This window comes from Musa acuminata, chromosome BXJ2-4 (genome assembly GCF_036884655.1).
Source record: "Musa acuminata AAA Group cultivar baxijiao chromosome BXJ2-4, Cavendish_Baxijiao_AAA, whole genome shotgun sequence".
Classification (NCBI taxonomy): Eukaryota; Viridiplantae; Streptophyta; class Magnoliopsida; order Zingiberales; family Musaceae; genus Musa; species Musa acuminata.
In genome coordinates, this window is record NC_088341.1 from 34,065,998 (window position 1) to 34,081,000 (window position 15,003).

The 15,003-nt window shown below is 36.0% G+C and overlaps 2 protein-coding genes across 2 annotated transcripts; one reads left to right on the plus strand and one right to left on the minus strand.

Annotated features, from left to right (window-relative positions):
- Positions 1–1,153: 1,153 nt before the first annotated feature.
- Positions 1,154–4,912, minus strand: LOC135608757 (uncharacterized). Its single transcript, XM_065101795.1, has 3 exons — positions 4,772–4,912; positions 1,438–1,515; positions 1,154–1,369 (listed from the first exon to the last, which is right to left on the minus strand). Exons 1-3 carry the CDS (start codon positions 4,910–4,912, stop codon positions 1,154–1,156), a joined length of 435 nt encoding a protein of 144 aa, XP_064957867.1.
- Positions 4,790–15,003, plus strand: LOC135610452 (O-fucosyltransferase 29-like). Its single transcript, XM_065104973.1, has 9 exons — positions 4,790–5,311; positions 5,738–5,825; positions 7,763–7,839; positions 8,271–8,359; positions 8,459–8,648; positions 9,930–10,111; positions 11,847–11,949; positions 12,765–13,093; positions 14,222–15,003. Exons 1-9 carry the CDS (start codon positions 5,063–5,065, stop codon positions 14,541–14,543), a joined length of 1,629 nt encoding a protein of 542 aa, XP_064961045.1. The 5' UTR covers positions 4,790–5,062; the 3' UTR covers positions 14,544–15,003.

Below are 15,003 nucleotides of genomic sequence, written 5' to 3' on the forward strand. Positions count from 1 at the left end.
TTATTATTATTATATTAATTATATATATATATATATATATATATATATATTGTAATGTTCATGAATTTGTGCAATGGGAATCGGATCGTGATAAGATCATGATAATGAAACCGAATCGTCTTTAAATATATACCCTAAATAAACCTGATCATAGGTTACTTGAGAATAACATCGAGATAACCAAATAGACTAGTATGTTATATACCCGTCCATATGATGGAGACAGCTTGTCTCATAGTTGCTTGTGTGGAGATACTAGGGATACAATGTAGGTATTCATTGGAGAACGAATTCACTGATTAATTCGCTCACGAAATGTTAGATGGTTAATGATATCTCATTGTCAAACAATGATTCTGTTGTCACAATGGTATACTTGGTACTTATACTTGAGGTACTAAGGATGTCCTGTATGAGTGCTCCACTTTTTGATATAGGACTTATATGTTTGGATATTTCAGATATAGCACAGCTGGTCATCGGGAGTAACCATTCGCTCTCAGTGTCATGAGAGGAATATTTTATCTGTTCTTACTCAGACAAATCCCTGATCAAAGTCATTCGGATTGAGAGAGAAAGAATTATTGGGGAGAATCATATTAAAACGAGATTCGAGTAGAAACTGTATGAGTCTGACAGTACCATGCCCAGTATACAATCATTAAGATATTATATGGATAATGGACTATAGATATACGATAATTAAGGATAGATAGGTTCAATGGATTGGATTCCCCTATATCGTTTGTGGACTACGACGTAGTGGCATAGTACGTCTGCAATCAATGAGTCGAGTGAATTATTATAGAAATAATAATTCATTGAGCCAGAATGAGTTCTAACAGATATGACTCACGACCAGCTCGATATTGGGCCTAGATGATCACACACATATAGTAAGTATTGCAATGAGTAAAGGTTCAAATATGAGATATTCGTCGGAGCCCATATCTTATTGGATATCCAAAAACATGAATTATTGAGTCCTATGGATAAGATCCAATAAGGACCAATGAGAGATATCTCCGTCCCCTCGTTCGCACTCTATAAGCACAGCAAAGTAGTACGGGTTCGTTCCAGCGCCCACATGGAAGGCGACGCCGGCGCCCCGGTCGTTGCACTGCACCCTGTAGCAGTACTGTTCATGACAGCCTCACGTAGACATGGAAGAAATATACTGGTGAGAGTTCTGACCTAGTGTACTGCACTTGGAGCACTCCTGCTCCACGAACCCTGTCATTGCCCCGATCGCAGTCCCACTCAGGTCGAAATGGGCGGACTCGGCAAGACAGGGACCGCCGGGACACACATCGGTGATCACGATGGTCACTGGTTTGCCGGAGCACGCAGCATTCTTAGTGCACAAGACCTAAGTACGTAACAATGTCAACGTTCTTCGAGCAAGAGATGAAGCTACATATCGGCGTATATATATACCTGATAGCATGCACCACACATCCCTTCCTGACCTAAGTACCTAACGTTCCACCATCTCAGCTTGAGATGCTCGATTAGCTTCAAACACGTATGAGACAAACAGAATTTGTCATACGGAGAGTTTAATCTTTGTTCATTTTGCGTGCAATTTTCTTTTCTTGGGGTCAACTGCGACAAGTTGATTCCGTCAGATCCCACCGACATGTGGATCTAATTTCTACAAAATGTAATAACCAGAAATATAAAGATAGAAAATTAATCTTACACAAAAATAAAAATAAATATTAAGAAGGAATGTCTCCACACGGATGGTCGGTGACATGTGGTAATCACTAGAAGCTGATGTGGAACAACTCGACATGTAGTCAAGGGGGAGAGAAGCTAACCTTATATACGGTGGACTATCGATCCCACACTACCCAAATCGTACGGGTTAGCATCGCACAACAAAAGTCCGTACAAGTTGACTCATGCCGTCAGGAACGTATGGGTCGATCGCTTGCATGGTCACACCGAACAAGTTTAATTTCTCGCAAGTTCATGGGCCATACAAATAATGGATCGACCAAATATTTTGATATTAAATATAGAGAACCACAGGCAATAATTGCATTTGTGATGAAGATAGATTTTAGGCATTACTAAATGTAATTATAATTATTTAAAATAGTATATAAGTAAAGAATAAGTGACTTTCACTAGTAGGGATCTAAAATATTAATTTAAATTTCTAGTAAATACCCATCATTAATGTCGACTTTCTAAGATAGATCTACGGCGAGATATACGATATCATTCTAATCTTCTCTATGGATCCTTAATGATAAAGGAAAGCACACTAATGATATCATTTATCTTCAATTTAATTTAAATATTATTTAAATATATATAATATTTAGGTAGCATACGAAAATTAAAGTTTGAAAAAAATTCCCTTCCTTTTATGATTTTTTAATTGAATTTCTAGACAATACCATTACAATTAATATTATATTACAAATATGGAGTTGGGATAATGCCATTCCAAACAATAGTCACGAACCAATTGAAATCCTTATGTTGAGTCTCTTTCTACTATAAATATCATTTTAGTAATACATAAATTATTATTATTATTATAAAAACAAGGATTTAGAACAATTTTTCACAAATAGATATAGCAATCTATCGCCATCAGATCAATATTTTAGATATGAAAAGTTATTAGATGACACTTAAACCTTGATAGATGATACCAATACATCATCGTCGACTAATATTATTAATATTATATTCCTTAATTAAAAATAATCAAAATGTTTGATATTTTATTACCATGTTGTGAAGGAATAATGTGCAAAGCATGCGTCGGCAATCTACTAAGACTACAGTGGGAGGCCATCACATGTTGCACCAACATCATATCCGATGGTTCTTCATGGAATCTTGCATGTGATCTTTACTTGTCCTTTGGATTGGGGTGATTCCATGTATTTAGCCGACCACTTAGGCTCGTGATGCAATGACTTGTTCTTAATGATGGGACCGATTCACCACCACCTCCTTCTCACCAAAGTTAATGCCTTTGTCTCCACTTTACACAACATGTAATTTCTCATCCCAAAGTAACAACATGATGTTGGGGCTACTTTTCATTTTATATATATACATCTATAGGTAATATGGTTCGTAAAGAATATGAAGCATCCATTGTTTCGACACGAAAGTTTATTCTTCATCATTAACGAATATAACATTCATCAACCATAGTTTCTTATGATCGAACACATTCCCAACTCAATTAATGGATATTTAATTCTAATTTTGGTGGACAAGATAGATACTATAAGTGATTTATATATATTGATAAAAAATATGGTTAATTATATATTATCCCTATACTTTATTATTTTTATTATATCGATTTTATATTTTTATAAATTATATTAAGATCTCTATACTTGTGAAAGTGAAATATTTAATTTCATTTTTCATCATGTCATCGACTCGTATGATTTACTATCGAACACGTATTCAGTCTCTCTCATTTTGATTTATTATTAAGTATGTATGATATTTTCGTTAGTAAAATTGATGACGTAAAAAGAAACGAGATTAAATATTTTACTTTCGTACATATGATAATTTTAATATAATTTTTAAAAATATAAAGAATAAAATATTAAATAATTACTTATAAAAATATAATTAACCTTCAGATAATCATAATAATATTTATTGAAGACAATGATGAGCCTCGATGGTGGCTTAGTACTTTTATTACTCTGTCGGCAAATTTATGTATCAGTCAGTGAAGAAGAACACACGACGAGAGCCTTAAAAATCCTCATAAATGCTTGGCATTCAAACCACCAACCTTAAACGAGATATATAATTGTTCACCTTCGTGGCTCTAATCTATTATGAACCCCGCAGATTCATTTATTATGTTTGATGGCAACAACCCTCAATTACTCTTATTTTACAACTCATTCATTTATTATATATATATATATATATATATATATATATATATATATGTCAATATCACTAATTTAATTTGAATTGTCTAAATTGTAAGACATCATTGTCATCAATGTCACGAATCTAATTGAAATTATCTAAATTGATTTAATTAGGATTGTATAGGTTGTGAAACATTATTATATTAATGTTATAGACTTAGTCGAGATTGTCCAAACATCATTATATTATTCATTTATAAATTATCAACTTAATTATAATATCGCTTAGGTCCACTTGTAAAAGAATAAATTGATTAATTCAAAAATAAGTAAACAAGTTTTGATATCTCGGATAGTTTTATAAGTAATTCAGTAAATACTTAGTGGGCAAGAGAGAAAAAGAAATAAAAACTTTGGAAGTTAAACAAATTGTAATGAGTCTATAAACAACTACAATTGATAGTGTTGGTAGACGGAGAAGAATATTTTAATCAAATTAATAAATTTTTTTACCTAAAAACTAATGAGAGAGTATGATTTGAAAAAAAAATTCAAGCACTCTTTTAGATGAAATATTCATTTTTTTACTTCATTTATGTTTATTAAATAACTCAATTATAATTCTTTAAATATATCAATTATTAATTTATCTTTGCACGAAAAGAGAAAAGGAATCGAGCATTAGAATTAGATTCCTAATTTTGTTTTTTAACATTGAAGAGCGAGTCCGAACGAGTCACGAGTCAAAACTGATCAAAAGCTCGACTCGTTCACAGCCCTATTTAGAATAACCGTCAATTCACACATGAAATAAATGAAACGAGGCGGGTTTCAAATGCAACCTTTCCGCTATTTATTCCCATATCCATTTCTCATTGCTGTCTATTTACTTCGTTTGGCTCCCCCCACATCTCCCCTTCCCTCCTCCCCTCCTCCGTTACGCCATCTCGAATCCCGCTCCGGAGCCCGTCACGAACCCTAAGCAACAGTCCCCTAAACCCCTCCCCTCCGCCATTGCCGATCCCACTCATCCCCTCCGACGCAACCATTCTTTTCGTGATACATCCTTAGATCGATGATCACGTGGCGCCGTTGATGCCTCGCTCGGGCTTGCGTCCCCGTTAGAACCCCCGTGGTAGGAGTTTCTGATCGCAGCGTCTTGAGATGAGTGAGTGATCTCGATGGCCGTGACAATGGCGAAGCAACTCAGTCCCCAGGGCCTGAGTGGGGTCTCCCCGCCGTGCTCGGCCTTCCTGGTCCCCGAGAAGTGGCTCCGGACCGCCTGGGCTTGCCAGTGGAGGTGGGCCATCTCGCGCTCGGTGTTGTGTGGTGTGATGCTCTTCGCCCTCGGCCTCGTCTCGCTCTTCACTGGTCAGATTGCTGCCGACCTCGAGTGGTCGCGGATCCGCGGACGGTGGCGATCCAAAAGGGTATGAGCTAATAAAGCATGAAAGTACTGGAAATAGAGTTTTTTTTTGTTTTTTTGTTTTTCTTTTCTTAGAGAACGCAATGTGATGCGCGGAGTTGCTTTTATGCTTTTGTTCCTTTCCACTCTACTTTATAATTTGTTTCTGTACATTATGGCGTTGTTACTGTTCATTTGACATATTAAATGAAAGTTTATCCCTTTTAATTGTTTTTGTGCAGTGCAATCGTTTAATATTCTTGCATCTATTTTCTTCTTATGGAATTAACATGGTTTAGTTTAAAAAGATTAAAAATGATATATTTTTTGGAAGCAGATAATTGTCATCTATGTAGTGTGCGGCGTTGTGCTTTACAGTAACTTGAATGGTTATACTATTCCTTACTGGAATCATTTTTAGTTCATACTGTCAAATTGGAGACATTTGCAGGTTGGATACAGTACTCCAACTGATATATGGAAATCAGAATTTGCAAATCTCTATCATGGTTGTAGTGATAGAAGCCCTCATTTTAGAGGTAAGTTCCTTACAGCATTACCAACAGGATTTCTTTTTATTTTTTCCCTATCTTTTTGTGCTGATTTTTGTATTGTGGTTTTCCATTAGAATTGTCAAGGATGAAGGTGGGCACTTGATGAATGTGTATTTTGTACAATTTATATAATAATTGATAAATATAGAAGCTATGAATTTCGTTTCTATGTACAAAGTAAAAAATACATATTTTACAATATTCGTGTGTTCTAGGATGTTAAATGAAAATTTTCTGACGAATATGAATGGTATTAAGGAAACTATTCACTTCAACAGAATACATCAGAATACAAAAAAATTCCGACAAATATGAATGTGTTAGGATGATTGTTGCAACTTAATTCAAGATCTTATATGGGCTACTAGTCACTAATCAAGTATATAAAGGCTTTTCAGGCATAACCTTGCTGGATGCCCTTTTTTTCTTTACATCTCGTTTCATCGTCTGGTCTTCCTCTTTCATTTACTAAAAAACATTTTGCAAGTTTCAGGTGTGTTTTTCACTTTCCATTTCACATTTGTAGTTTTGTCCGACCCCATAATTGTTTGATTTAGCACACACTTGAAGAGGATGGTTGAGATAAAATGAAGTTGCAGAGACAAAGAATGTGCAACATATCTCTTGTATCTGGGGTTCAAAATTACATGCCTTTGTTTAGGATTTTGTTATTTTCTATGAGTCTTCCAGAGGTATTTGTGCAATTGTCATTATTAAGGAGAAGGTTGGTATGCCACTTGCAGTAAAGGACTTCTGTCACATACTGTGAAATGGTAAGTTGTGCTGATCCAAAGTCCACACAGTACGAATCGGATGTATCTATGAATTGTCTCCAATGAGCTTACCGGTGCCTGATCATGTAACCATGTGGCATGCACATGCAAGGTGCTGCACCTTTGTTACCAGGGTCTGGCATGGGCACAATACCTGGCTTATGCCCCTGAGCTTAGTAAATCAGCTTTAGTTGTTTGGTGGGACTAAAGCTGCTAAGTTGTGACACAGCAGCAGAGGAACTTAAACTTGATACTATGCTGTACCATGAATATACTGGAGTTGCAATACAGGGAAAGGCTTTTAAGCATTAGAAGGGAGATTAGAACTATCGATTTGAGATTCTGTACTCATTAGGTCTCCTTTCCCAATTATTTCAAGTAATGGACTTTCTAGAATATCATTAATTTTGGAGTAAATTTTGACTATAATGCTTTACATGACCTAACGAAAATTTCTTTTAATGACTGATAAGCCAGGTTCTTGATAAATCCAAACTTAATGAATCCTGGCAAAAAAGTCTGGCTAGAAACTAAATAGGCTTATTATGCAGACCCATTTATCTGATCAATATCTGACATGAATATATACCACGATGGTATGAATTAATCTAATGCTTATAATATATTCACTTATGGTTGCTGAACTTGTCAATCCTTGCCACCTCCTGTGCAACCTTTTGATCAGTCAACTTTATTTGTCAGCAACAACCTGATAGAACTTAGGATCTCAATTAGGAGGACATTTTTCATTGGACAAGGATATATATCCTTGAGCTATAAACTCTAAGGAGATGGATCTTTCTAAAAAATTCACTGCAGAGAATTACTAAGGGCAATAACTTGTAAAATTATTTCTTAATGGTATAAGGTCAAACAGTTTAGTCGACATGTTTGTATAGTAGTTGTTAAACAGCAATGTCTTAGCTTTTATGCGATCAGATATCTGATTCTTACATGTAACATTCCATTTAATCTTTGCCTTAAGTAACATTGTCTTAGCTTTTGTGCATCTCTTTCACTATTGTCTTTGTTCGATGTCGATTACATATGGAAAAAAGTGAAGTGTGTTCTTGTTGGTCAAATTTCACCACCAACGTGGAAGTACCATTAAGCATACTAAAGTCTATTTGCTTTTTTCATGTGATTTAGATGCAGTGCATGATAGTGAATCCAACGGTTACCTGTTAATTGCAACAAGTGGAGGACTAAACCAACAAAGAACAGGGGTAAATTTGCATTTCTTCTCTCATGTTCTGGTATTTTATTGTCATCAAGAAGTGATTTATAAAGGGTTTAGAAGATTGTCAAGAAGTTTCGTCTTTCAGTAGATTTAGTTTGCATGTGATCCACCATCTTGCTTTTTTCACTTTCCTTTTCACATAAACAGAAGGATGTACCCTGAAAATTTTGCTTTAACCATCTTTTATTATAGGGTCCCAATCTCTCAAAGTAAGTTTGGCCATATTGGATCAGAAAAACATGGTTCTTTGTGATAACTTCATCGTGACTGTACTACCTCTCTGATTCATCTTATGCTGTTGAATGAAGGTGCATAAGATAAATAGAAATCTCAGAGAACAAGTGGACTTTGTGGTTGTATGTACATTTTCTTTCTTCTAAGCGATGAAAACTTTAACCATTACTTTTTAATGATCAGATAACGGATGCTGTTGTTGTAGCCCGGATCTTAAATGCCACTTTAGTTGTTCCTGAGCTTGATCATCATTCTTTTTGGAAAGACGACAGGTGATGTGACAACATGGAGACTTTATGAGACAATTACTACTAGTTGTGTTTCTAAATTAGATACAATGTATGTAACAGGTTTATTTTTTGCATTTGCAGTGACTTTGCAGACATTTTTGACGTTGACTGGTTCATTAACTCCCTTTCGAAAGATGTACCTGTTGTTAAAAGGATTCCAGACAAAGTAATGAGGTCAATGGAAAAACCTCCATACACAATGCGCGTTCCAAGAAAATCTACTCCTGAATATTACCTTGAACAAGTGCTTCCATTACTATTACGGAGACGTGTAAGCAAGCTTGCAGACTGCTTGATATGTGCTTAATTTAGCCATTTCATCCAGATTACATGATAGAATTTAACATCTCTACCATATTATTTATCATAACTTCTGAGGTCTTTCACCGTTCGACTTGGTATGTTTCTCATGTGAAAGGTCATTTGCTTCAATGCTCACCATAAATAGTTACGTTGGACAGTAATTCAGAGGTGAATAAGTTCTTTGGTTTCAGCTTTTCTTTGTGGGTTAGCAGACTATTCTTTCTCTGATGGAAATAAAGTACAAATGCTGTTACATCTTTCCAAACATTAAGAATGGGAATAACTCATTCCGAATCCAACTCCAAGCCTTCTTTCCATCTTAGCAAACACAATATCATATCATCATCAAATTTCTAACATTTTTGGTATTTTTTTTATTACCTATTGTCTGATAGGTTGTACTTAAATTGATCCTTAAGCGGCATCAAATTTCTAGCAACAACATATGACATGCTGGTAAATCTTAATACAAGGTTTTAAATCTCATTCTGGTGCTAGTTCTGTGGTACTGATGTCCTGAGAGGTATACTGACTTATACTGCCTGGTACCAACCAACTGGAAAACACAACATAAGATTAATATCCATTAGTACCAGATCATATGATGTGATACAGGTCCTTTTTCAACCAGTAAATACTGATCTCATAATTCCCAATACCCAATTTCATGTTATATCAGATGCATTTTCTCTATGAGCTGCTATGTTGAGAAACTTCTGATGCAAAATTCTAAATATTGATTTGGTAACAATTTTGATAATCTGTTGAACTAATAGGGTTCCGAGAACTGACCTGTACCACCTAAACCCTGAGTAAACTAATAGAAAAATAAAAATGAGTAGTTTACTGAGTTGTACCGAGGTGTATGATTGGACCAGTAAACACTGATCAATATATATCAGCTTGATTGGTATTTGGAACCATGTTATCTTGAACAGTTAAAAGGCAGGAGTTCAAGGTCACAAACTAGCTTTGATTACCTCTCATTCTCTAGTAATTTGTCAATCCTTTATGGAAATAGTTGGGAGACACTCCGATAGCAATTTTTAGAATGTTTCCATTATTTCACTGGATATATACTTAGTATGCATTGTAACAGTAGTGGTTACTAAAAAAAGCTATAGTAACTTTGGGAAAATGGCTGACATGCCGTATACTATATTTAAAGTTAGGTTATACAGTTTACTGAATCAGATAAAACTAATTTGTGTTTTTATAATAACATTATCAATTAATTGATAAATTGCAGGCTGTGCAGTTGACCAAGTTCGATTATAGGCTTACAAACAAACTTGATGAGGAACTGCAGAAGTTACGCTGCCGCGTAAATTATCATGCACTAAGGTTTACAAAACCGATAAAATTAATTGGTCGGAAGCTGGTCAAGAGAATGCGAACAATGAGCTCACGTTACATTGCTGTCCATTTGAGGTATTTTATTTTTTTTGTTGGAAATATACTTGGCATTATAAGTTGTTAGAGTTATCCAAAAACTTTCCTATTCGGCATGCCAAATTGATGCTAAAGGCATTATTTTTAACAAAAAATGTTTACCTGCATAACATGATCTTTTTTGTTTTATATACCAGCTTTCTTCTACTAGTATTCCCTTGCTAAGGATGTGCCTAGACTAGCTATACCAACATGGTTGAAGCATATACCTCTCTTCCTTGATTCTGAAGCGTTCTGTTTTAGGTTGAATTTTCTCATTTTAAAGCTTTGGTTTTCATGTTGCTACTCGATTTCATGGTCATCACTTGTTCATCATGTCAACAAGGGGAGTCACAAATGCTCAGTGCTGGTATGCTTGCCCTGATAAAAAGTTCTATCAACAAATACAAATGTGCTGTCCCGACCTCTCTAAGTGTCCAGGCAGCTCAAAATAATACCAATTGAGTTTGGCTGCAGAGGAACCAAAAATTCCATGAAACCCCATAGCTGTTTATGTTTTTCGTAAGCTCCTAGTCTATTTATTTATATATACTAATTTAACTGGTATTGTGCTGTCTCAACCTTATTCAACCAATTGTGACAAGGATTAATCTGATTGTTGAAGCCCGTCTTAAGTAAAGTCAACCAGAATCAAATTGATCTGGATCAACTAACTCAGACGCACTTGTTCTTCCCCATCCTACTTAAATGTCAACTCTTGTTGTCTCTTGAGTTGCATTTCATTATTGTTTTCTCCCATCCCAACAAATATAATCTTGGAAAGTACAGTTCACTGATTTGCAGTTGGGTCAACCTACATTTTGGAACTTACTGTTAACTAAACATGTCGAATATGAATGGGACAATGCATGTTTATGTTCATAAGGCAAAAAACAGATGATTTAAATGTATATGATTCTTGACATAATAGTTGTACTGGAAGAAACGTTTTCAATTTTAGTCAGATTGGTGAGTACCGATCCATGTTTACTGGTCCAACCAGGGACCTGTATGGAACCATATAGGTTGATGCTAAATGGTTTTGATTTATTATTATTATTTTTTATGATCCTTGACAGTACAAGTCAGTATACTGCAAGTTATGCAGGTAGCATTCAAGTCCCATTGGTTCTTGAAACCAGTAGTGGACTGGAACTCATTGCTTGGAAGAGCCTTACAGAAATGGTTCTTAAATTGAGACTTTCTGGCCCTTCTGACAAAATTGAAGTTTCCTATGTAGTTGCTCTCGGTTTGTTTTTTCACATCTGATACCCTACAGTCTAGTCAGAACTTAAGCAGGCATCAAGCCATCATGTGGCACACTATTTAGCTGATGATATATTAAATCAAGACGATTCACATCATAATTTAAATTAAAAATTGTTCAACTGTTCAACAGAATAAAACCTTATTATAGAATGACACTCATCTTTTGTTTATGCAGGACTAGAAATGTTTGTGCTTTCATGATTCAGCTTATAGCATTTTTCATAGTTTCAATTGCTTTGTACCTGGCGGTCAGTTTTTCCCAATTGTCAGATATTACGTATATTGTACCATTAATAATCTCTGGAGCTGTTTGTCTAAAAGAATGCAAGAAGGTTAATACCTTTTCATCTTTGGGCTTGACCAAGCCAATCATTGTTTAACAACTGTTTAGGTTAAAAGCTCCTATGATTCATTTTTGGCAGCATATCATCATCATGCCGGATCCTTTTCTTGATTGATACTGCAGGTTTGAACCTGACATGCTTGCATTTTCTGGCTGTTACTTTGGTGGTGGAGATAAAGAACGTAATGAGCTTGGTGAAATTAGGAAGCGTTGGGCAACATTACCTGTGAGAATATTCCCATTTTTCCTCATTGGTTCTTTTCAACTTTAACTAGTAGGATTTTCTTTTGGCTTCCACAAGTAGGATTTTGTACCTCAAATTGCATAATCTATGACAACTTTTCTAATAATCATTGTAACCATAGTTTCATTAAATGCATTGATCTATGATCCATAATGCTTTAGAAGCATTTTAGGTACCAATGTTATCCTTTGGATGAATTTTCCTCCATAATGAAGTTCAATTTTGTCAACCTGAAACTTATTGAGGAAAGATTAACAATCAGTGTTGTCAAAAGACACTTGGGTGCTTGCCTAGGTGCTCCAATGAGGTGAGGTGCTGGTCGAGCACGTCAACGGTCTCCGGACGAGATGCTTTTACCTGCCTCAACAAGGCACTCGGCATCCCAGGTATTGCTCACTTGGCCCAGCAGTCGTACTCACACATTGGAGCCTGTCCCAACTTGCCTGGTGAATAAAGTCATGGCTTATTGGCTTGAGCTTGGCTTGTCCAGGCATGAACCTAGGCTTAGGTTGGCATGTACTGACCTGTACTGACAAATGATATGGTCGATACAGATATCATACAGGTCCGACCAAGGATTGGCATTGGTACTGAACTGAGATTTTAATCTCTGCTGTGAACTACCATTTATTTACTAATTGCTTTTGGTGGAAGAATGAAGCATGTGCATTTTGTTTTTCCTTTAACACATCGCAATAAGCTTTGTGAATGTGTATGCTGTTTATGATCTCCACTTCATCAGTAGTAAGGGCTACATATTCTCCATAAATCCATGGTTTAAGTTGATACTTTTGCAGGATATGAGAGCTGAGGTGGAGCGAAGCCGAGGAAAATGTCCGCTGACTCCACAAGAAGTAGGTTTAATGCTAAGAGCTCTTGGCTTTGTAAACAACACTTATCTTTATGTTGCTTCTGGAGAAATATATGGTGGAGAAGCAAGCTTGCAGCCTCTTAAAGACCTCTTTCCAAATTTTTATACAAAGGAAATGCTTGCCGGAAATGATTTGAAGCCCTTCCTTCCGTTCTCTTCTCGTCTTGCTGCTATTGACTACATTGTTTGCGATGAGAGTGATGTCTTTGCCACAAATAATAATGGAAATATGGCTAAGATTCTTGCTGGTCACAGGTATGACTAGTTACCACTTGAATAACTTTCTTCTCCTTTGTCCTTTTCCTTTTCTAATTGCTTGCTTAAGACTCACTTTGATATTTGTTTTACATAATACCAGGCACCTCTGGTGATTTGTAAGGAAAAAATGATGGTCTGGAACCTAACAATTCTTCCATATCATGGAGAGTGCCTATATAAAGGACATTTAGGCTAATATTATGGATAAACTATGCCCTAGTTATTTCTTAAGTTGACAATATTTTCTCATGATTTATTGCAGTGCCCTTTTTTGTTTACTGTTTTCCTTCTTTGACTGACAAATTATGCAGATCTAAATATCAACCGCCCATATTACTGTCTGTCATCGCAGATATCAGATCCTAACCTGCTAAATAAGTTATTATGTTCATCCCCTACTTAGTCTCAGTGCAACATGTCATATTTTATTGTTTTAGCATCGGGATCCTGATAAATTCTACATGCAAGCACATCTCTAGTTTGCTTATGAAGTTGTCTTAACTCTTAAGAACCTTGGTTATCTTGTTTGTTTGGTTATCATGTGTATACTTCTGGCTTTTCTTTTTCTCTTGCAACTAAACATTGGAATTAATTTGCTTCATTTGACTGTCCTCACAAGTGCATGAAGCAAACACTTCCCTTGTACACATCAAAATTTTCAGATCTCATCTCCTGCTTAACCCAATTTCCTCTCTGGCATCTGAAGTCTTTTGAAACATCATGACATGATTTCAAACAATTCTACCTGTCTTTCCCAACTTTCTTTTTTTATTTTTTTCTCTTAATCTTGTAAATTTATTGAGAACATGTCTAACCAAAACTGACAGTATCACCATTCCATTGCTATATTGCCTTACTTTGTTTCAGTTTTCCACTTTGACTCTGTTGTTAGACAACCGGGGGCAAACATACATTGCTTTGGAAAAAGTGCCAACACTCCACCATAATCTTGTTGTGTTTCTTCATTATATCAATGTGGCAAAATGATACTTTTCAGACTCAGCTATTCACCTTAAATCCATATTGCAGAGCTGTCATCACATACCTAAATTGGTTGGTTGTGGATAGTTTTCTTTTCGTGTAGCAAGCAAGCGTCATTCACATTTATCTACACCATATGTGCAGGAGGTACATGGGACACAAGAGAACCATAAGGCCAAATGCTAAAAAGCTTAGCTCTTTATTTAAGGCATGCAAACAGATGGAGTGGGAGATGTTCTCCAGGAAGGTGAAGTTAGTCCAGAGAGGCTTCATGGGGGAACCAGATGAGATGAGGCCAGGGAGGGGTGACTTCCATGAGTTTCCATCTTCCTGCATCTGTCAAAATCCAGATCACCTTGTAATAGGTTGGATTTCCATGAAGCCTGGAATTGGAGGAAATGAAACGGTGCGACAGCACGCAGCACCTGAAGTGGAAATCAGTGGGGACGAAAGCAGGTTTTTCTGAATCAGACAGTGATGTTTGTGGCCAATTGCTTCCATTCGATAAAAAAGGTTCACACTTTGCAGTTGGATGCATCTTAGTGGATGACTGCCTTGTGCCTCGTTAATGACATCATATAACAATCCTAGTGAGTTCCGAAGGATACACAGACTTGTGGTACTTGGGTTAATGCTGACAAAATCATCGAGGATACAGAATGGATGATTGACCGCTTTTAACATTGACGATGGTGGTGCAAACCAAGGCAGCCATCCTCGGCCATCAATATTTTTATACTGAGATGAAGCCTCAAGTTTAGAGTCTATTGTTGTAAGCCAATGTAAATTATATCACCAATTTTTCCAGATTTAAACAGAAAGGCACTTGACCTTACTGCTTGACTTCATTCTTGTGGCCGTAGCAATCATGAGAAAGACTGTAATATGAGATATTTATGATCGTCAATATTTTTTCTTCTACGTAA